Source organism: Mauremys mutica, chromosome 2 (genome assembly GCF_020497125.1).
Source record: "Mauremys mutica isolate MM-2020 ecotype Southern chromosome 2, ASM2049712v1, whole genome shotgun sequence".
Classification (NCBI taxonomy): Eukaryota; Metazoa; Chordata; order Testudines; family Geoemydidae; genus Mauremys; species Mauremys mutica.
Genome location: NC_059073.1, coordinates 177,898,789 through 177,923,125, shown reverse-complemented (window position 1 = coordinate 177,923,125; position 24,337 = coordinate 177,898,789). Strand labels below are relative to the sequence as shown.

Below are 24,337 nucleotides of genomic sequence, written 5' to 3'. Positions count from 1 at the left end.
TGGAGATGCCTACAGTGATCCTCGGGGACCCAGCCTACCCGCTAATGCCCTGGCTCATGAAGCCCTATACAGGCGCCCTGGACAGTGACAAGGAGCTCTTCAACTACCGGCTGAGCAAGTGCAGAATGGTGGTGGAGTGTGCTTTCGGACGTCTCAAGGGGAGATGGAGGAGCTTACTGACTCGCTCGGATCTCAGCGAAACCAATATCCCCATTGTTATTGCAGCTTGCTGTGTGCTCCACAATCTCTGTGAGAGCAAGGGGGAGACCTTTATGGCGGGATGGGAGGTTGAGGCAAATCGCATGGCTGCTGATTACGCTCAGCCAGACACCCGTGCGATTAGAAGAGCCCAGCAGGAAGCGCTGTGCATCCGGGAGGCTTTGAAAGCTAGGTTCCTCAGAGAGCAGGGTAACCTATGACTGTCCAGTATCTTTACAGAGAAGCTGAACCTGCCCCTGTTTCAGTTACTATTGACTTTTTTCAGCGGTTACATACCCCGTTCACCAGGTTTCCCCCCTTCCAACAGATGTTTAAAAATAAAGTTATTGGAACATTTTTAATTAACAAAGTTTTCTTTACTAACGAATTCTCGTTCAAGGGTTCCAACAGGGACGCAGACTGTGGTGGGTACGGTGTGCAGTGATGTACAGACCGCTTCTACACTCGAGGACTGACAGGCTCCTGCTCCTACAGCGGTCTCTGGGGGGAGGACGGTTACCGGAGGGTGTGCAGGAAGGGGTGGGTTTGCAGGAAGGGGTGAGGGGTGTGTGGGAAGGGTGAGTAGGTGTGGGGGGATGATGGCTCTGGCTGGGGCTCAGGGCATCGGAGAGGTTCATGGCTAGAGTGGAAAGGCATGGTAAGGGCAGCCTGCCTTGCCATTTGTGGATGCCAGGCGCTCGGACCCTGGGGAAACATACACCTCCCAGACTGACCTGTGGCAGCAGACACCTCGCAGAGTGACCCGGGTGCCTAGTGACTGCACTCTGTGTGTGACCTGCTGTTGATCCTGCCCCCATGTCTGTACCCTGTTAATGGTGGCTGTCCTATGCAATTAACAAACCCCTCCCCCCCCCTTCACACAAAGTCTTCTGCAAAGAAACATGACGGAAACAGTAATGAACAGCAAACTATTTTTAATACTCAACTACACAGTTGGGGGATGAAACTGGGATTTGGGATCGGGTGAGCCAGGAAGGCAAGCAATTCTCATACTTTAGGGAATGAGAGCTGTTTGGTACATGAGCGCTCTGCTGGGGTGGAGTGACAGTTTTCACGGCCCCTAGCGCCCCTCCTTCTTGTGATTTTGGGTGAGGGGGGACAGGACTTTGTGGCGGGGGAGGGCGGTTGCAGATACAGTTCAGGGGGGCTCTCTGCTCCTGCCTGCGGTCCTGCAGAACATCCACAAGGCGCCGGAGCGTGTCCGTTTGCTCCCTCATTAGTCCAAGCAGCGTTTGAGTCGCCTGCTGGTCTTTCTGCCGCCACCTGTCCTCCCGTTCGCTGTGTGAGCGCTGCTGCTGAGAGAGGGTCTCCCTCCACTGGCTCTGCTGGGCTGCCTCGGCTCTGGAGCAGGCCATCAGTTCAGCGAACATCTCGTCCCGAGTCTTTTTCTTTCGCCGCCTAATCTGCGCCAGCCTCTGTGAGGGGGATGCCGGGGCAGTTCGGGAAAGAGCCGCAGCTGTGTGATGGGAAAAAGGAAGTGATTTCCTTCCAAAGATACATGTTTGCGAACACTGAACACAGTCTACTCAGTTTCTGTGAACAAGACCATACAGGGCACCTAATCTCATGTGCTCTCAGGACAAGTTCGAATTTCTGGCATTCGCTTTCATTGCCTGGGGTCTTGCACTGGAGATCGGACAAGTGGGGCAGGACAGCAGAATCCGTGTAGCAGCCAGGCCTGGTAAGCCGTAAACTTTAGGCTGCTTAACAGTTAATGGATAGCAGTGCCCTCCTGCTGCAGGCAATCTGGAAAGCATAAAGTCTGACCCTGTTCCAGCCCCTCGCGGCTGTCCCCGGGAAAGATCCCTGTATGCTTTTCCTCTGCAGCCTCCAACACGTGGCTGTTAAACGACGGTCATTGTTATGCAAAGGAAAAGTCAAGCATTCACAATAGTAACATTAAAGTAATTCCCCTAATTAGATGCAGCAGTCGCCGAGCGAGATCACCCTGAGGCGGGTCTCCAGGAGAAACAGAGAGCGCATGCTGCGTGAATCCCTGCACAGACCAGGGCCCTATGCTGCGATGCTGGTCGAGGCAATGCTCCCATTATACCTCAGGATGGCCTGGCGCGGAAGAGTGTGCTTCCACGGAGCACCCAACAAGGCACCTCTCCCCAGGAACCTCCTGCGGAGGCTTTTCGAGTACCTCTCCGAGAGCTTCGTAGAACTGTCCCAAGAGGATTTCTGTTCGATCCCTATATGCATTGACCTTCTTTTCATATAGTTTTTATTCCTGTTTTGTTAAAAAATAAATGTTTACATGTTTATAGCACTTACCGACTGATCCTTCCCGATTCGGAGTCCGGGTTAACGGCCGGGGAGGGTTGGTAGGGGATCTCTGTGAGGGTGATGAAGAGATCCTGGCTGTCGGGGAAAGCAGTATTGTAACCACTGTCGCCTGCCTCGTCCTCCACAAACCCTTCCTCATCTTCCCCATTGGCGAACATCGCCAAGAAACTGCCCCTCGACACTATCCCATCCTCAGAGTCCACGGTCACTGGTGGGGCAGTGGTGGCAGACCCACCGAGAATGGCATGCAGTGCCTCGTAGAAGCGGCATGTCTGGGGCTGGGCTCCGGAGCGTCCGTTTGCCGCTTTGATTTTTTGGTAGCCTTGTCTCAGGTCCTTGATTTTCACGCGGCACTGCGTTGCATCCCGGCTGTATCCTCTGAGTGCCATGGCTTTGGAGACCTTCTCGTAGGTCTTTGCATTCCGTTTTTTGGAGCGCAGCTCCGAAAGCACAGACTCATCGCCCCACACAGCGATCAGATCCAAGACTTCCCGGTCAGTCCATGCTGGGGCCCTCTTTCTATTCTGAGATTGCATGGACTCCTCTGCTGGAGAGCTCTGCATCGCTGCCAGTGCTGCCGAGCTCGCCACGACATCCACACAGGAAATGAGATTCAAACTGGCCAGACAGGAAAAGGAATTCAAATTTTCCCTGTGCTTTTCCTGTATGGCTGATCAGAACATCTGAGCTCGGACTGCTGTCCAGAGCGTCAACAGAGTGGTGCAGTGTGGGATAGCTCCCGGAGCTAGTAAGTTCGATTTGCATCCACACCTAGCCTAATTCGACATAGCCATGTCGAATTTAGCGCTACTCCCCTCGTCGGGGTGGAGTACCGAATTCGAACTAAAGAGCCCTCTAGGTCGAATTAAATGGCTTCCTGGTGTGGACGGGTGCACGGTTAATTCGAATTAACGCTGCTAAATTCGAATTAAAGTCCTAGTGTAGACCAGGCCTTAGGAACATTATTTGCAGAAGCATTAGAGGCACCACCAGAGGATCTTTCTTTGCAACTAAGAAACTCAGAGTGAAGCACTGCAGCAATAGTGATTACATGAAAAAGCTGGTTACATCACGTTTATTTGCACAATTTAATTATGTCTACAGAACACTGCTTAAAACACTGCATTTGTTTCCGAAGGTATTTGAAACTACAAAAGCACCTATCTACCATTCCCAGAACACTTCCAAAATGGTTGTGGGAGCTTAAAGAACTTAGTAACGGGGTCCAAAGAAGTTTCATAGCATATCAGGGTGGGAAAGGACCTCAGGAGGTCCAAAGCAGGACCAATCCCCAGACAGATTTTTGCCCCAGATCCCTAAATGGCCCCCTCAAGGATTGAACTCACAACCCTGGGTTTAGTAGGCCAATGCTCAAAACACTGAGCTATCCCTCCCCCCACATAAGAACATAGTTAGAATACGTGAATCTTGTGTAAGCATCTCATAGCTAGTCTACACCAGAAATTTACATTGGCACAGCTTTGTCTCTCAGGGGTGTGAATAATCCACCCTCCGAGAGATGTAGCTATACTGACGTAATCCCTGGTGTTGACAGCACTAGAACCTTCTCTTGACCTAGCTATTGCCTGTCAGAGAGGTGGATTAACTTCAGCAACAGGAGAACCCCTCCCGTCACTGTAGTGAGTGTCTACACTGAAGCACTGCAGCTGTAGCAGCTTAAGTGTAGACATATCTTCAGTATTCCTCTTATCACCACTGATGGCATAAACTTCTCCTTAGAGGAGCTGTCCCAGTTTACAACATTGGAATAAATGTCCTATGTTTGGCTGCTATGGAAAGGTCACACTGAGGAGGAGGGTCAAACAGTGGTGGGTGGAATTCATTATTATTCCACTTTTAGATTATAGACCTTTAGATTACAATCAATGAGCAAAGTATGTATGACAGTACCTAGCACACCAAGAGGAACTCCAACAGAAGACCCAGGACAAGCAACCTCACATTAAGCTCTGTCTAGTTTCTGGACCTGAGCCTTATTCAAATAGTAGGATATGGTTGTGGTATGGACACTGTGCAGGGACACTATTACATTGTGCTGGGATTCTGGAATGACAATAATTGGCTGGAAAACTTACTTCTCAGTGAGAAATAACACTTTACAATCTCTCTGCAAAGCCTAGCCTGCAGTTGAATTTTACTCATATTATGGAGACAAATTGCTTTAATTACCACAGCACCAAGCACTGAATGGTAGATCAATGTGCCCTTGAAAAACCTGAAAGCAAGCTCCTCAAGGTTCCCACTAAACTGTAATGACAACACTGACTGAATACATCCACTTGTTTCAGTAGCCTGAGTTTTCACCACATTTGTGAAAGCAAGATAGACTGAACTGTGAAAGCACAAAGAGATACTGTACTCAGCTGCTGAAACTCGTAGGCAGGAGTCCAGCATAACTGCCATTTAAAGAAAAACTAGTACGATCCAGGATATGCTCAACCAATATGTGCAACTTCAGTGGCAAAAGAGGAGTAAACAGACCTCCACAGCCAACAAAAGCTATAGTGCACAAAGATTAGGGTAGTCTGTAAAGTTGACATTTGACTACTGCAGTATACTTTCCTATACAGGGATATGGGAGCTATGAGTGTTTCATGTCAGTGAAATTGTTAACCACTTTGCTAATGTATAGTGCTTACAATATATTTTAATGCTAAGATAGCCAGGAAAAACTTCTACTGTAACAATTCAGCTTGTTTACCTTGTACAAGGTAGTTATTATATGACACTTGGATGCAAAGGGACTGGGTGGTAAAAGCACTATTTACCAAGCATTTTTGTACTATGTCTCTATTAGGCATTCAAATAATTTCTAATAAAAATGTAGACTGTTTAATCAATAAATAAGACAGATTCTAATAAAACAAAAAATTAAGATGGAGCTCAAGGAACAAAGATTCCATAGATGTGCATAATACTGATCTGTGGCATCAGAGCAGTAAGAGGACGATGAAAGCCTAGCAGAGGGAGGGTAAAGGGAGTCTAGTGGAGACACATGGCAAGAGGAGGGCCATTTGCAAATTGTAAATGGCAAAAAGGAAGAGTCACTTGAAGTGTATAAAGCTGTTTGAAACCAACATCAGGCTGATATGTATGCTTCTCTCCTTGAGGAGTATTGCCAATGGCAGTACAGAAGCCCTAATGATTTGGCAAATGAGTTGGGTTTAGCTTTCCAGCTTCATCCACCTGATGTACATCTAAGGCTACATTTATTCTCCTGCCTGGTCCTTCTCAGTTTCTCAGTCTTCTCCTGCAATCTATTTTCTTTCAACTTGGTGTCCCTAGCCTCTGTTCGTCAGAGGATGGAGATGGATGGCAGGAGAGAGATCACTTGATCATTGCCTGTTAGGTTCACTCCCTCTGGGGCACCTGGCATTGGCCACTGTCGGTAGACAGATACTGGGCTAGATGGACCTTTGGTCTGACCCGGTACGCCCGTTCTTATCTTATGTTATGTTATGTAACTTCCTCTGCAGCTTCATTTTCTCCTCCTCCTGAATCAGCTGCAGCTTATTTTTCCTCGTTAGCTCCAACTGTAGTTCAAAGAAGATCCCACCTCTCGACATCGCCTTGTTCAAGATGTCAGGGGATTTCATTTCTTTGCTCTTGATCGCCTAAAAAATGAATTTGGTGGGACAAAGTGGCATCTAAGCATCCAGAAGGCAGAGGAGATATTCCAATCAATTCCTCATCCAGTGCAACTACTACTTCATAAGTATCAGTAGAACCTAGTGAAGAATCAGAAAAAGGCAAATTTGAACATTAAATTATGGCTTTGAACTGGTCAAATGTTCTAATTTTGGAATGAAGCTAAACAGTATGCAGATAGGGCTTTGCAGGGCCCACCTGCGATATTAATACTCGGTAATCACTAAGACAAGGTATGCTTTTTTTTAATTTTTTTTTTTTTTTTTTAAGGCAAAAAGGCTTAGTTCTTGCCTGGAGCACTTGGGAGGAAGAGACAGGGAACAAACATGGGCCTGTTATAAGTTAGTTTAAAAGCTAATACTCCAGTTATGGGGTATGTATGTATGTATGTTTGGAGGCTTGTGAGGTTTTGTTTTGTTTAAATAAAAATAGCAAACTGTACCAGACACAGCAGCAATTAATATCCCCTCTCTCCCCCCACCCTATGTGCAAGTTATTGTTTTTTAAGCCCAGGACAAGGACTATTTTGATAAGAAAGCTGGTCAGAAAGCTAGACGTGTAGTCACCTGAGAGATTTCGCTGTCTCCTGCTGTCAGAGCAGCAGCAGATTAAAATACATGATAAATTTATTTGCACTATCAGCGTCGATTCCTCTCATGGGTAATAAATGCAGTATATCAATGAATCACATCTTGGACCACTGACTTTGCCAGTAAGATTTAGTGCAATAAGATGATGTAGCTTTCTGGTGGACATTAATATTGTGTGTGTGTTAAACATTTACGTTTGCCATTTTGAGGCTGTCCATGAAGAGTAGGAGCCACTGGAATCCCAGGCATTTCTCTTTCCTCCCATTAGAGGTCACTTCTTTCTTGGCAGCAACAATAGTAGCAAAGGCTGAGGCTTTGTCTACACTAAAGGGAAAAGTCTATCTAAGCTACGCAATTTGAGTTACATGAATAGCGTAAATCACATCCACATAGCTTAGATCTACTTACCGCGGGGTACCTGTCGACTCCCCTTACTCTTCTCGATCAGGTGGAGTACAGGAGTCAACGGGAGAGCGATTGGCAGTCGATTTAGGTCTACAATAGACCCGCTAAATCGACCACTGATACTGGAGGATCAATGCTGCGGCGATTGATGTAAGTGTAGACAAGCCCTGAGAACTGATTGCAGGCTAAAGGAGATGGAATTGGGGGTGAAGGGATTAAGAGTCTCCAGGTTAATGTGATATTTTGGGCAGGAAAAAGTGGTCAGGGAGAAGGGCTCTACGCTGTAGTCCTGGCGTTCTCAACCTCTCTTTCTGAGGCTCCCCCCCCCAAAAAAAATGCTATAAAAAAAAAAACTCACCAGCCCACCTGCGCCACAACTGTTTTTCTGCATATAAAAGCCAGGGCCAGCATTATGGGTTAGCAAGCAGGGCAATTGCACGGAGCCCCACCCACGAAACTGAGTTGCTCAGGCTTTGGCTTTAGCCCTGGGTGGTAGGGCCCCAGGCTTCAGTCCTGCATGGTGGGGCTTTGGCTTTCTGCTTTGGGCCCCAGTGAGTGTAACACTGGCCCTGCTTGGAGGACTCCCAGAAACCTACTCACTGCCCCCCAGGGGCCCTGGACCCCTGGTTGAGAACTATTATCTAGTCGTCTATTTTCAATCTCCAGCAACCAGACTACTTCTACCCTTACTAGTGATAACTTGCACTCTTAACAATCATGGCTGTAGCCAATAAGACAAGATGGACTGGTCCTATTTATCTCACTCCCCAGGTCCCCCCAACCCCCCAGCGCATGTAATAAAAACAACCACCAAATGTGATAAAATGAAATACATCTCAATACCTTTTGAGGAGGGCCCTTCTTTTCCCAATAACTTGACTTTGTTGCCATCATCTTCCTTTGCCAGTCATCCTTTAGATTCTGGTAACATCTCCTCTTGGTAATCTGCTGGTTCTTCCTCATGCTCGCTCACATCAGCCTCTTGGCAAGTTGCTATAACCATAAGCGGCTCTCTGGATCCCTTATTGAAATCCAGCTCCTCACAGAAAGAGCAGCTAGTTCAGCTGGCACCACATGTTCAGCTATCTTCTCAGTCTTTGTTATGATGCATCTTCAGCTCTCACACTGCATGGACAGCATTCAGTGCACAATTTGGCAAGCCTCTGACACATCTTGATGTAAACCTGCTAGTTCTGACTCCATGTGAATTGACTTGCACTCTATTATCCAAGCAGGGCCTTTTCATTGGCTTAGCCCAGCTTACAGCTCAATCAACGTTTTTACTGGAGCAGATTTTATTGGAAATCAAGACGATTGCTGAACTCCTTTACTTGCTATCTCACAGAAGTGGATACTGGCAATCAACTGCACATTATTGTTAACTTCATAGAATTCTCAGTACTCATTGCAAATAAGGTGCTTCCTGTTGATTTGCCCCTACAGCAGGGAGCACAGAACAGTCAGTGACAGGTAAAACATGGCAATGGAGATGGGAAGACCAGCTAGTAGCTGTGCCTTTGAATATGCACTAGGGGAAGACACATTATATGCTCCTGTAGTTCAGTCAGATATATAGTAGATAGAGCACTGGACTGCAACTCAGGAGACCTGGGTTCTATTCACAACTGTCACTGGTCTATTACGTGACTTTGAGCAAGTTACTTCAGCTCTGTGCTTTAGTTTCCCCCCTCCATAAGATGGGGATAATGCTACTTGCCTCATTTGTAAACTGCTTTGAGATCTATGGATGAAAGGTGCTACCTAAGTGGTATTACTGTTCTCAGGAAGTTCGTTCTATGAATGCTACAACAAATATAAAATGCCTAGGATGACATTTGTGTGTAGATGCAAATTGTCTTACAGGCATTGCAAGAACAAAGTGGAGCAAGGCTTTTTGTCTAGTGTAGGGAGGGTCATGAGGGAAGAGGATTAGAAATATACAAGTGGGTTTTTTTCATAAATGTAAAATTAAGTCCATTTCTCAGTATCTATTCTATTATTTCTATTTCTTTTTAGTAAGCATACATTAAATCATATTTCAAGAAATCACATTTTATCTATAAGTGAACCGATTTAGAAAATTGGTAATCTGATAAAAAGCATGTGTGCACTGACAATTCTGTGTGTGATCTCAAAATAAGTGATCTGTGTGATTATACCAAATAGTTTTATAGTTGTACACCTCAGACAGCCAGGAAGTATTTATAGAATAGACAGTATGAAAGATGTTATGTTCAGCCAAAGAAATCGTAGATTGGAGAAAAGAATACAATGTATTTTTCAAGGGAAGAGATCAAAGTTACAGACAAGACAGGTTAACTTCAGGCCATGTGATCAGCACTTTTTTTAAACTGAGGAATTTTGAAGGCTCAAAAAGTTAATGTTTCTACATCACATTAGAATATGCACATCACTAAAAGCATGAGATGCTCTCTGTGCCAGTACACTTAACTTCTACTAAAAAGGGATTTGCCTTCGCACTCTCCATTTATATGCAGTACCCATCATAAAAAATAATGCTGTGGTGTTCCATCTCCACGGAAGATGTACTGGAAAGATGGCCTGTACTTATACCACTTGTAACAAGTGTTCAATGACCATTTTAATTGTAGTTAATGAAAAATACCACTGAGAGAGTCATAATGAACATAGAGCATGGTTATCAATAGCTCAATATTTCTATATTTTCATATTCCATAACATGATCAAATTGTTGTGGTAAAATAGCCCATCTCACTGAATGATCTAATATAAATCTCGCTAGAGTCCTAGGACAAAAATGAACACCTGTGCCTCAGTAGCAACAACATACAACAGTCTCATATCAGCTTAGTTGTAAATATAGAATTGACTCAATTAAAAACTCAGACAAGTAACATTTTTCTCACCTTAGTCTGAATGCTGAATTGATCCGTGGTTGTGACCCACCATTTTCATATAGCTGGATGTGCTGCTGATTGCTGGCATGCTCCTTCCAGCTTATACATACTGAGTTCCTCATGAACTGGGAGTTCTCCTTTTGCTCCTGGATTCCTTCATCATCTTCTGATCCACTGGAACCATCTACCAATGCTTGGAGAAATTTCTTGAATCTGATCAGTACATTCAGCCTCCATTGCTGTGAAGTTATTCTGCGGTTAGGGTTAACAGACAGCATCCAGGATATTTTCTCTCTACTTTTCAGGTTTTTTGACAACTGCTGGTGAGAAATAAGCTCTACAAAATTCTTCAGCAATATACTACAGCGATTAGTAAGGAGGACTGGGTACTCTTCCAACAAGATGTCCAAGACCTTTAAAGAATCCTCTTGTATTCCTTCACTGATGTGAGTCATGGCACTGGAGAGGTGGGCACTTACCAAAGGAAAAAATGGAGCAATCTGCTCAGCTCGGATTTTTGGAGCCAAGAATTGAAGGAGCCGGATTGCCGCTACTCTGACACCAGAGTCCTTGTCTGTAAACACAGCCGCCACCTCACTTAGTATATTTGAAAGGTGTGCATCAATAATAAACGGATACTGGGACAGCAGTTCTTTGAGCCCAAGAAGAGCACTTTGCTTAACTCCAGCACTATAGTGATGCATCTGTGAAAGCAGATCCTACAAGAAGAGAGATACGCACTTACTAGTTATTCCTTCAAAAACTTTAAACTGACCCATTTTCTAGTATTAATCTGTACTTAAAAGGCTTAATAGGTATAGAAACTGTTTTAATGGACTGTATCGAGAGCTTAACAACTTCAGATCCAAAAATACTTTCTTTTAGAGCATAATAGCAAACAAGTCACCTACCCTCCTAATTACGGGAAGTATGCAATAATTTAATGGTTTACTATCTAGGTACTTACATGATCTTCATAATCATAACATCTGAGTGCCTCCTGACTTAATAATAGCAAGCAAGATTCTCTCATACAGATTTGCAAGAGTAGAGCTGGAGTATGTCAATTATGACTGCACAGCTGCTTTTAAGGTACCCCTAGCAGACTTACTTCCTTGAAGGTGGCCCCTCATCTCCTCCAGTGGGAGAGCTAGAGTTAAGGAAAGGAAGATGGTGTGACAGCTATATTGCAGAAAACTGCTGTACTTTGGAGAACTTACTGAATTAAATTTAAGTATCTCTGGGCTCCAATATATTAAATGAATCATTTATGAATTATTGTGGCCTAAACTGTATGCAACCTCTAGAAGGGGGAAAGATGACAGATGTAAGAGCTGGACTGTATTGGTTAAAAGGACTATATTGAATAATGTGTCAGACAAGAATGGACTTTTGGAACAAAAAGTGTTAACTGGTTTTCCTGGGGATTATCTAAGGGGAGGTCAATTCCCTGAGGACTATTTAAGGCAGTGGTGGGCAACCTGCGGCCCATCAAGGTAACCCACTGGCAGGATGCGAGACAGTTTGTTCACACTGACTGTTTGCAGGCATGGCTGCCCACACTCCCATTGGCCAAGAACGGTGAACTGAGGCCACTGGGAGCTGCAGGCAGCTGTGCCTGTCAACTGTCAATGTAAACAAAGTGTCTCGCAGCTTGCCAGTGGATTACCCTGACGGGCCACATGCGGCCTGCAGGTTGCCCACCACTGATCTAAGGGGAGGTCAATGCAAATACATTTTTGCACCATCACTCCCTACCTCCAGTTATGCAAAAACCCAGCCTTATGAAGTTATGCCCTGAAGAGTGGCCATTGCCTGCTGATCACCTGTTATATGAGATCAAGATAATAGGCCTAAGCTATATAAAGGAAAGACTGACTACTCATAATAGTTCTGGTTCTGAATCTGAGATAGTTATGAACTTGTAACCCTGGGGAAAATCCAGTTGTGTGTTTCGAAGGACTGACACCTACCAGTACCCCAGGTTGGAGTTGGGATCACCTCTGGTAAGCTTTTTAGCAGATGTGTAGGTTCCTTCATTGTTTTTAATGCTTTCTCTGTAATGCTTTCACATTAAGAGCAAGCGTACTTGCTTAGAAAGAGCTGTGGTACCCTGTACTGCTGGCAATTACAGCTGTTTATAGCCTTTGGAGAGAAAGCAATGTGCAGAGTCTGCCCTGCTTAGGTGGTCCGACTTATTAGGGATAATCACAGTGTAGGCGGGAAACATTGCAGCCTGGAAAAACTCTTGGAGAGAGAGAGACAGATCCCTACCTAAGAGAGACGACCTCTGAAGAGCCAGGAGCCAAAAGCAGATGCCTTTGATAGATCATGGAAGTGCAGTTCCTTTCAGGTTGCAACAGATGGACTTAGAAAGGGGATGGCAAGCAGATGAAAAAATGAAGAAAATAAAAATTTTCAGAAACAGGAACCTAAAGTTAAATATGTCTTTAGGAGTCTATTTTTGAAAACTTTTGCCTCTGGACAAACTAATGATGTAACACCAAGATTTTAAAAAACAGGGGCCTTGAGTTAAAGCTTCCTAAACAACATTTAACATCCGGCTCCTATTTTTGAAAATCTCTGCCTTAGATTATTAGCTCATCCAAAGACCCAAGCCACTAACTGAACTACACAAGTATCAATAGTCCAGCATTTGGTCAAGGTCAGTGGGACAGTGCACAAATACAACTTTAAAAACAAACAAACAATCAAATGAGCTATATTACAATCACTGCTGAAACTTTTACCTTACCATACCTTTATGCTAAGTTTTCTATTGTTTGTGGGAAGTATTCCATCCTCTTTAAGCTGTTCAGGAAGATATATGGCCTTTGTTTTGAAGTTTGTATCAGTTGCATTTTCTAGTCTAGGCTTCTTTTTTCCAACTTTTAGCTTCACCTTTTGAAAATCCTCTTGGTGTTTCCTCTTTTTAGTCATTTTGAAGTTCTGTAGAGAGATGTTCAAAATGTTAATTAAATACCAGGCAATCAAATAACCTAAGGTAAAACAATGTCTATTCTTCTCAAGAACTGGCTTCTGGACTAGTTTATTGCTCCTTAAAGTATGACTATATCTGAAAAAGACTTACCTAAAAGGGCACTTTCTTAAGCAATACACCTCTACCTCGATATAACGCGACCCAATATAACACGAATACGGATGTAAAGCGGTGCTCCGGGGGGGCGGGGCTGCACACTCCAGTGTATCAAAGCAAGTTCGATATAACGCGGTTTCACCTATAACGCAGTAAGATTTTTTGGCTCCCAAGGACAGCGTTATATCGAGGTAGAGGTGTATAACTGCTCCCTACCTGCATTCAGAGTGATATCTGCTTTACTTTACCAACAAACAGCACATTTTTTACTACTTTTTACTCATGTTAGCACTGCAGAGCCAACACAGCTCTGAGAGCAGGGTTCTATTCCATTTGTATATCAGTCCGAAAATCCCAGCCAGTTGCATATCCTAACACCACAAATAATCCAATCAGATCGCACAAGTTTAATTGAGGCCCTAATCTGACCTACAAAACTTCCATTACTGATGCAGTGACTGAAAAGGAAAGAAACTGGCTGCTTGACTTTCAGACCACAGGTTGAGTTTGCAGCAATGGTAATTAGGAAAAAAATAAATAAAAACAAAGGTAAAAAGACTGAAAAGTCAAGTCATATTGGCTTTCCTCTAGGAAAGTGTATAAACATTTCTGCACCATTGCTACCAACAGCAGAAGTTGTAGTGATAGACAGGGTGTAGGCAATGTGGTGGTAAAAATCCTCTGTACCCTGTCTATGTTACAGTTTGTACTGTCACTAGCAGCCATGCAGATGCACCAGCACGGAAAAAATGCTCATAAATTTTCCTAACATAGGTACACAATGAGAAAAAATGAAACCCCATGATGCCATTTTTAGAGACACTTTTTAGTTCAGAATCACAGCTTTAACTTATTTGTACTGACACACTGCTTCTAGCTTTATCAAATCACAAAACACTGCACCTTAAGGTTCCTACATTCTGATAATCTTGCTTACTGCACATACCTCCACTTCAGGACTAACAGAATTTTAGCAGCTGATATCACAACCCAACAGATTCCTCTGGTATAGTGTATTAAAGTTGTTTCTAAGATTTCTGATTGTATGAAGCACTGATTTCTAGCTGTAATGAGTTCTGACAGTGGCAGTTAAAATGTCAGGATTGAAGCAGAAAAATAAAAAGCAAGATGCCATTATATGATTTTAAGGGCCAATAACTCTCAGCCTTCCTGGGATAAAAATAATGATTTATACCATTAGAAATCTGAGTGCCTCCAAAATTCAGTGGTATGTAGTACTCATGTCTAATGCTGGCGGTTCAAAGAGTTCATAAAACTTACACTGGATTGTTAGTTTAGCAGGTTTTTTTTGCACTAGTCCAAGACGAACTTTAACAATAATTATATTATAGCAAATCCCAGACTTCATACCAGTATAATATTCAGTTTCTGAAATAAAAACATATAAATATCAGGGTTCATTAAGTGGTTAGATAAAAGTAACTGGACCTTGCCAAAAAAAGTACTCAAAAGTTTAGTGAATCCCTCAACTTCTAAAAAGGCTCAATAACTTAAAAAAAAAATCAAATATTTTAGTAAAGATTTTCTACTAATCTAACATTCAGTTTGAGATATTAATCTACAATCTAGAAATTCAGAATTTTTTTCTTTATTTTTTAAGTTTTGCTTTTAAGATTATAAAATCAGAAAATGCATAATGCTGTAGTTAAATGTAAAGAATTAGTCCTGTATTTGACAACCACTACCTTAAGAACCTGAGAAATCATGACTATAAATGTTGTGGTATCCACCAGAACAAGCAAAATACCAGCCACCATAAATTTTCCATATCTATATTGATTTTGGGGAAACTTGACACACATACTAACAAAAAATTCACCATTAAACTAACAAACCCAAAGGGATTTTTTTTAATTAAAGAAAGCTGGGGTATTGCTGACCAAATATAGAAACTTTTAACAAAATTCATCACTTGTAACTCTGTTTACGGAAGACATTACTTTCTCTTTTGGAAAGAAGATAAGACTGCAACTTTATGTTTAAATGTATACTATCAGGGCAATCTTTCTTAAACCCCTTACCTGTGTTAATAATAGCACATCCACACAGATTTCATTTCTTTTGGACAGTTAATACTAGACTTAGAAGCTACATTTTTGTTTGGGACTTTCAATTCTCATGTACTAGCTCAATGCTGTGTAAGGTTTTCACAGCAATATATGAGAATATTGAAATACAAATCTTGTTTTCAATAAAAAATAATCTATTCATGTTAAAGGGCTTTACAAAACTTACATTTTGGTCCCAAACCAAACAGGCAGCATCTATACCCATATTGCTTCTAAGACCTTGGCTACACTGGCGCTTTACAGCGCTGCAACTTTCTCGCTCAGGGGTGTGAAAAAACACACCCTGAGCGCAGCAAGTTACAGCGCTGCAAAGCACCAGCGTGAGCGCGGCTCCCAGCGCTGTAAAATAATCCCCACAGGGAGGTGGAGTATGTGCAGCGCTGGGAGATCTCTCTCCCAGCGCTGGCGCTGCGACCACACTCGCACTTCAAAGCGCTGCTGCGGGAGCGCTCCCGCAGCAGCGCTGTACGGCTGCAAGTGTAGCCATACCCTAAGATCTTACAAGCTTTTGATTTTCAGCTCATCTTTACCTGCCTCTGGGCATGCATAAATGCATTACAATATAATTTCCATTATATAATCACAAACCATACGGCAGTAACTGGTTGCAACTGCTGTTATGGTGCAAATTTTTCTCTCATTGGAACAGCTTGTTTTTACTCACCAACAATTTTTTTTTTTAAACATCCCTTGGGATGAATTATATTATGCTTGTTCTCCATCCTAGAGGAGATTAAGTTTGAGGAAAATCCATTAAGTTACTTCTGAAGGAGAGTGGAAGATGGGTATAAAATATATGCTTTGCACTGAAGAAAAATGCAAACTATCTTCCCTCACACCCACAAAAAATATAACTCAGAAACAGATTAACTTTGAAACTGTGAACTTGACAGTTTTCAATTAATACGTGCTCTATTAAATGACAAAAAATTGCTCCAAAATAAAATTACAGTAGACCCTCAGAATTACAAAACACCAGAGTTATGAACTGACCGGTTAATCACACACCTCATTTGGGAAACTAGAAGTATCCAATCAAGCAGCAGCAGAGACAAAAAACAAAAACAAAAAAAGGAAATCCAGTACAGTACTGGGTTAAATGTAAACTACTAAAAAAAATAAAGGGAATGCAGCATTTGTCTTCTGCATAGTAAAGTTTTAAAGCTGTATTAAGTCAATGTTAAGTTGTAAAGTTTTGAAAGAACAACCATAACATTTTGTTCAGAGTTACGAACAACCTTCATTCCCAAGGTATTTGTAACTGAGATCTACTGTATAAAAATGAAAGATTGAGCATATACAGCAAAAGAAAATGTTAAATTGTAAGCCGCATAGATACTATTTAAATGAGCAGTTTTTTCCAAAATGTGGAGACAACTGTTTGCCTTAGTGCTGCCTCCTAACCTGAACCCTTCTTTCAAATAGCCAGGCAACCAAACTCATTCTACTCCCTCAACTCCTCAAATGTTTTTTGAATGTTAATCACTATATAACACTCACAATCGAGACTTTGGATCCCTAAATAAATAATAATTTTATTCACAAAGCACCTCCCGGACTGCTCCATTGCAAAATGCTACCACCATCAAAACAATTCTCATTATCTAATAAAAAGAACATCCCAACCTCAACAAATTTATAAACAAGGTGAGTAAACAAAACAAAAAAACACTACAGCAACTGTGGTAGTAACTTAAAAATACCTCTGAAAAAATAAGCTTTTACATTTTTTTTAAGTGGGGAGAGATTAAATAAATCAGATTTCAAGAGGGAGCAATACACTAGATTCTCCAGGACAGAAACTTCAAATTTTTGTGTGGAGAGCAGGTCCTCAAGCACATCTTGGGATCTCTCCACCCTAACTGGAGTGCAGTTCTTGTGAATACATAATAACGGCCATACTGGGTCAGACCAAAGGTCCATCTAACCCAGTATCCTGTCTTCTGACAGTGGCCAATGCCAGGTGCCCCAGAGGGAATGAACAAAACAGATAATCATCAAGTAATCCATCTCCTGTTGCTCATTCTCAGCAAACAAAAGCTAGGGACACCATCCCTATCCATTCTTATCTAGTTCTTTTTTGAACCCTGTTATTAGTCTTGGCCTTCACAATATCCTTTGGCAAGGAGTTCCACAGTTGACTGTGCGTTGTGTGGACACCACCATGAAAGAATCCACAATAAACTGTGGGCTCTTTGAAGTGCACATCTGTTGCTCGTGTAGGCATACAGACACCCAGTTTACCTGAAATGTATCTATGCCACAAGGAAGTGCATATATGTAGGGGTCATTCCCATTCCAACTTTTAAAAGAAAACTAGGCAATTAAATGTATAGGAATGCAACATTAAGGTTTCAAGTTAAAAATCACAAAAGAAAAGCTTCCACAGCATGTAACTTGGCCAATTGTGATTTTTAACTATGCATTAAAAAGTTTTTGCATTATATAGATAATTTGAGAAAAGTGTATGCTACTGGCATAAACTTATCTGATGAAAGTTTATCCAATGAAAAGGTGAGCTCTAATACCCCTGTTGCAGTAAGATCGGTCAAATCCACTTCTGCTGATGCAGTTTTCTGAGCAGCAGGACAGGAAGTGTAGAAACTTTTGTTTCCAACTCAATCATTTGCAACAAGCCTAGGAAAACAGGTAGTCTCAGGTGCTCTACTTGGCCAAACCCTATATAGCTGATAATTGAGACAGTGTTTTAGTCACAGGTATTTTTAGTAAAAGTCATGGCCCGTGACCTGTCCATGACTTTTATTATATATCCTTGACTAAAACTTGGGGAGGGGGATGGGAGCGGCTTGGGGGACACTATGGGTGCAGCCCGGCAGGGTGCTGCAGGTGCTCGAGGGGGGTCACAGCCCAGGGGGGCATTGTGGGTTCTCAAGGGGGGTCACGGCCCAGGGGGCACCACAGGTGCTGGTGTGGGGAACGTGGCAGGCCTGGGGCAGGCTCCCTACTCAGCTCATGGTAAGCAGTGACCTCCAGCTCCTAGTGCTGCCTCCGCTCCACCCCAAGGCCAGGTTCTGCAGCTACCATTGGCTGGGAATCATGGCCAATGAGAGCTGTGGGGGCAATGCCTGCAGGCAGAGACAGCATGTGGAGCTAGTAGCTAAGGGAGGGGAGTGCCTGTTGGCCTTCCAAGGAGCACGTGCCAGGCAAGCACTGCCCCACACCTCAACCCTGAGCCCCCCCAAAAAAACTCCTGCTGTTCAGGAGGCGGAGCGGCCTGAGACTGCCCCAGCAGCAGCTCAGGTGGCTCCAGGGCCATCCGCACAGGCCACTGCAGAAGTCCCAGAATCCATGACCTCCGTGACAGACACAGAGCCTTACTGATAATCAAACTAGATCTGCCACCCAAACTATGGACATTCTTTCAAACATCCAGCAATTACCCCCTCAACTACAATTGAGATTCCCACAATTTATTCATCCCAGAATATTTCTATTCACCTTAAAACTGCATGAATGATCTGCAGATAGCAAGCTAAAAAATTAAAAATAGTTAAATAGTACACACTATGTTCAAAGCTATATTACAGGGGAATTAATAGCAACCCTTGTATTTAGGCTGCTTATCCTTTTTCATTACAAAAGTGTTAGGACTCCTTTCTGAGAGACTAACACCTCCATTGTTCTAAACAGACCTTTGAAATTTGGCAGGAAGAAAGCAGACAGGATAGAGAAGTGCTTTTTCTTTAGCCCATGAAATTCCATTCAAGTTTAGCTGAGTTATAAACTGAGAAAATCGATATGTCCCTTATGATGCTCACACTGATCAAGAAAACATTAACTATGCCCTGAACACATTCTAAAGAGCTAGGACCCCGCTACCGCCAGAGATGGAGCAGCAGCTCACACTGCAATGGAAACTCCTGGGCGCTGCAAAGCAACTGCTGCAAAAGGAGGAGAATGAGAGCAGGAGCAGACGAAACATGCAGTTCTTTAATCTGAATCCTATTGTGCGTGGGTAAGTGTAGAGGGTCCTGGAAAAGGGAGAGGTTGGTTGTGCGTGTGCGGGGACTGACGACTACAGACAGTTAGTTACTGCTGAGCTCTTGCTGCCGCTGCGTCAGAGCTCAGAGACTGGGCGCAGCTCGTCTCACGGCGAGGCGGGCTTGTAGTGTTGTTACTACTTTAAACACTCCACTCGCCGGTAGCGCCAAAGCTGAGCCCCGGCCCTGCCAGCTCCCCGGGGGCGGGCAGCAGCGGTCTCCGCCCAGGGCAGCTTCCAGGCTCCGCTCCTCGGGGAGCACCCGTGGGGAGCTCACACCGCCTCCCCACGCGCGCACAGGCGGGGCCCGCTCTCGCTCACGGGGGTGTCGCTGTCGGTGACGCGAAGCAGCCCCGGGGGGTTCCCTGCCCCGCCTCAGCAGCCGGACGCGACTCCCGATTCGCGGGGGCCTGAGTCCGCCCTGGCCCCGGGGCAGCGCTGCCCGGTGTCACGCCCGCCCCGCTCTTCGGGGCTCCGCCGGGGGGGGGAGGGGGCTGAGCCCGGGCTAGACAAAGGGCGCGGGGGCCCTGGTGTAACCGCCCCCGGCAGCACGCGGCAGGAGGGGGCGGGGCTCGGGCGGCAGATGCCCGGTGTCCCTGAACAGGGCCCAGCGGCGGGGCGGGGCTGATTCGCGTCTCCCCCCCGAGCGGGGGGGGGCGCGCGGACCTCACTCACCGACCCGCGCGGCGACCGTCCGCCGCCTCCCGCTGCGGCGAGTCCCCGCCGGAAACCGCTGCCCACGTGACTAACGGGCGTGGGGGCGGGAGCTAGGACCTGCGACCATAGAGAGGAGCTGGGCGGGAAGAGCGGCCGCCCCCGTAGGTCTGGGAGGCGCCGGGAGCGGGCGGAGCCCAGAGCTCCGCTCCCCGCCCCGCCCCTTCTCCCCGGGGACACCGGCCAATCCCAGCCCGTGTTTGAGCGACGCTGTGGCGCGCGCGCGCGGCTCCCTGGCCAGCGGCTGCGTCGGTCACTCCCCGAGGTTCCGCGTCCGATGCCGGGATGCTCCGTGGAAACGTCCTCTGGCTAAAAGCGCCCGAAAGGACGACGGGGGCGTCAGGCATCTTAGGGCATTAGCCGATTCCACTTGGAACCGGTTATTGATTGTGGAGAATTCTTGCAAAATCGATGTAAAAAAATGTAAACCTGGTTTATTCACAGGGTCACCATACACGTGGTACAGAACTTCTGCTTCATAGCATCGCAGCTTATCTTTGCGTAGTTGGAAGTGCACCTTCAGTGCCCACAACAGTCATAGATGGAGAGTCCCGGGCCAGGTGGGATCAGGTGCAAACTGGCCCCGCCCCATGCCTGGGTCATGCCTGTCCACACGCTGCCCTCCCTGAAGTGTCGTGGTGTGAGACTGTCTGCATGCCCGGCTCAAAGGGGAAGGGAGGCAAAGCACCCCTCATATTCCTGGGGCAAGGCCACATCAGTCTGCACCCACCATCTTCACAGCGGACATGAATGGACGGGGCAGCGAGATCTCAGCAGCAATGTTGCTCTGGGGCTTCAGAACCCAGATGGCAAATAAAAGACTGTGTTGTTCTTAAAGCCCCAGTGTGGTTTTTCTGTATGTGGCTAAGCCCTGCTCTCATCCCTCCCCTTTGGGCCTCTCGCCAACTGGCCAGAGTCACAGATTGTACCGGCCACCTGCAGGACAAGATGTAGGGTTCCAGGGGTCCGGTTTTCGACAGGAATGCCTGGTCCAAAAGGGACCCTGGCGGCTGCTGACCAGGCCGTTAAAATTCCAGTTGGTGGCGCAGTGGGGCTAAGGCAGGCCCTGGCTCTGTGTGGCTCCCAGAAGTGGCCAGCATGTCCAGCCCCTATGTGCAGGGGCAATCAGGGAAGCTCTGCATGCTGCCCCTGCACCAAGCAACATCTCTGCAGCTCCCATTGGCCAGGAACCACTGCCCCAGGTTGGAACCCACACCCTAACTCCCTCCCAGACCCAGCACCTCAAACCACTGCCTCAGGTCAGGACCCCCTCCCACACCCTAATTCCCTCCCAGACCTCTGTGATGTTACTGACATGAACTGTCACCATATAGATCATTGTTGCAACTGTCGGGGACTCGAACCCCAACAGCGAAGTTCGTTGTCTGACCGCAGAGAGACCAGGCAACACCAGCAAGGTCCGATCAAAAGTTCTTTATTGATAAGTGCACGTATCAGTAAAGAACAGCTCGTATCCGAAAAGAACCAGCCCCCCCTTTACAGCTTAGTATAGCTTATATAGACAGTTTTATTACGTCATAAATCATTTACTTAAGCAATCCACCCCCTTTGTCTAACAACTAGAAATTAGACACCTTTTAATATATACGCATGCCTAGTCTCTACAGCATTATATTATTAATATCTCAACAAGCGCCAAAGGTTAGGAATGTGAGGGAGTTAAAAACACACCGAACACTAAACCAGGGAGTTAGTCAGAACTGTGAGATGCTTGTGTTTCTTATCGGTCCTTCAAACACTGTGTCTTAACACAACACAGCTGGCATCAGCCCCCTCACTTATCTTGCTCTTTCCCAGGGCTTTGTGAGACAATTCTGCCTGTCAGTATTTCACTCTGGGTTTTCCCAGAAACCTCTGCTAGCCTGATTTTAGTCAGGTTGGCACAACTGGTTTTGTGCTACATCTTTATTCAGGCCTAACAATCCCCCCTTTGTCCCTAGAGGACCAACGGGACTCTTGGGACAACAAATTACTGCTTGGCAGGGCACAACCGGGTTACGGTTTCTTCAGTCGCAGACGAAGCTTCAAATCGCCTTTAGGGGTAACAGTTCATTGGTCTGGTGCACTGACTATAAATCAGGTAGGTATACCAAGGGGTCTAATGTCCCAGATGTCTCGGTAAACAATTCAGTCCCACATGCATCCTCCCCATGGACCCAGCAGGATTCGGTATGTGAAAGCTACACCCACCCTAACTGGTCCATATGCTTGGAAGGAGCACTATGAATATGCACACTTTCATCCAGAAAGTGTCCAAGTATGTTTGCATGACCACAGATCAGATGGTACTCCTGACGTGTCTGTAAGGGCAGTGGGCCTAGTCCAGTGCTCAGGATCAATTTAAACATACTAGATCCCACTGCAATGCCTTCCCAGCCTCAGTGATATTCAATACCATCTCTGTCAGTAACTTCTGGGTCATAGAACTAAGGGTGGAAATGACATGTCACTCAACAACTCCAGCCTGTACTGAAGATAGCTGAGCTGCAAAAATAAGGCTATTGGCCTTTTTAGTTGGCCCAATTTCTCATCATTTTATTGGCTTTTAGGTCCCTCTTTGTTCCAGAGGAAATAGCCCAGGCTTTCTGGTAGACTAATCTAATGGCAGCCCCTTGTGAGCAATCTGGGTATGTGAAAGCGATCTGAAAACTGGATAAGGACAATGTTATTCAAAATGCAACGAGGGAGGGCAATACATGCTGAAGGATTTATCCAAAGCACAGGGCGCAGCCTGTAGAATAAACCCCAAAATCCAATTAATACCACAGTTCCAAATATAAGTCCCACAAATTTAGTCCTGCCAGTGTGTAATTCTTTGTTTCTTCACCAGGGTCAGTTCTCAATGTCCTTTTAGTCAGGAATTCCTGGACTTTGGCAATGTCAGTGGAGTGAGTGTTTCTTCTTCTTTTCCAAAACAATTGTGGTTTAGCATCCTACAGGGGAGAGGTTTCCAGCACATATCACCCTGTAATAGCTGTGCTTTTTCTATAAAAGTCTAAAGGCACAGTTGGTCTGTCAGTGGACAAGGGAAAGGTTACCAGTACGTTACCTTGTCCTTCTTCCCTGCTGTCCAGAAGCACAGTAGAACTAGAAGAAAGAATAGGCGAATCATCAATAGGAAAGTTCTTCTGATGTGGAGGGGTCTTTTTGCAGTGAGAATCCTGGGTCCAAGCAGTTAAGTCTTTGGCACTTCACAGCAGTGTTGGTAGACAGCAGGACTCAATATGGGCCTTTCCAGCATGGAGCCAAGGCAGTCTTTCGTTGATGGATCTTTATGTAGACCCAGTCTCCTGGTTCCAAGGAGGGGCAGGCTGCTAGGATGTTTGGGTTGTTTCTTCTTTACCTGTGAGAAAAGAAACCTAACACATTGCATTAGTGTCTTTGCAGATTTTACAAATTTTATAGCTGCATGGGCAAATTTAAGTCCCCCCCTTGTTACTTTTGAGGGTTAGCCAAGTCTTAGCTGTGAGGAGTGTCCTTGAACAAAGTCAGTGTCTCAGCTTTAAACTGAGCATGTTATCTATTTTTTTTTCAGTCAACTTGTTTTTTTTTTTCCCTTTCCTTCTCAGCTTGTTTTTTTTTAACCTACAAAAAAAACTTTCATGTTTTACATATACACCTGGTGTTAACAATGAACACATACACATTGCTGTTATACAGTACATTAGTCTTATCTAATATATGTCACATATACCATTTCACTAAAATAATGTTATTACAGAACTTGAGAACAACAAACCAAGACAAGCACACCCACTTCGATGAGTTCATTTAATACAAACTGTAGTCCAATAGCTTTCCACCATCCCCAGCCCTCTGGCTAGAAGTCTGAGGTAGCCAGAAGGATCCCATGTACAATATGGGGAGTGGGTTAACTTTCCATGCCCTTGCTTTCAAAGACTGTTAATATGCAAATTTGAATAACAATTGTCAATTAAAAGTTTTGGCCAATGTAGTATCTTTCTCTTACTTAAGAAAATGTATAAGACTTTAGTATATCACATTTTGCTGATGTATCCAAACACTTTGTATTCTAAGTTGAACAAAACAAATATCTGCATTTTAATCCAACACTGCTGCTTGATTTTAAATCAGACCATCCCATAAAAATATTAAACACATTAATTTTGGCCACAAGACAACACCACAAGACAGAACATAGAACACAAAACACAATTTTTACTGTGCCAGCAAATTATGGTACGTTGAATGCTGTTCAGCCGGCATCAGTTGTCTCTGATCATCTGAAAGACAAAAAACAGAAGTCTACCCCTTCTGGGCAGGCAATTATTACTAAAAATATACAAATACTCTTGTTGATTTTAGGCAAAACAAGGGAATTACCCCATATTTTCTTGTATGTG

The 24,337-nt window shown here is 44.7% G+C and overlaps 1 protein-coding gene across 2 annotated transcripts in view; it reads right to left on the bottom strand.

Moving 5' to 3' along the window:
• Positions 1-20,124, bottom strand: part of TEX10 (testis expressed 10) — a 129,990-nt gene extending 109,866 nt beyond the window's left edge. The window contains exons 1-3 of one of the 2 annotated variants that reach the window (XM_045004810.1): positions 19,914-20,124; positions 12,812-13,000; positions 10,061-10,770 (exon numbers count right to left, since the gene is read on the bottom strand). In XM_045004810.1, coding sequence (XP_044860745.1) covers positions 10,061-10,770; positions 12,812-12,991 — 890 coding nt within the window. In that variant the 5' untranslated portion in view covers positions 12,992-13,000; positions 19,914-20,124. Of the gene's footprint in view, positions 1-10,060; positions 10,771-12,811; positions 13,001-19,913 lie in introns of those variants that run through there. The other variant, XM_045004809.1, reaches the window with a different exon arrangement.
• Between the last annotated feature and the right edge of the window lie 4,213 nt (positions 20,125-24,337).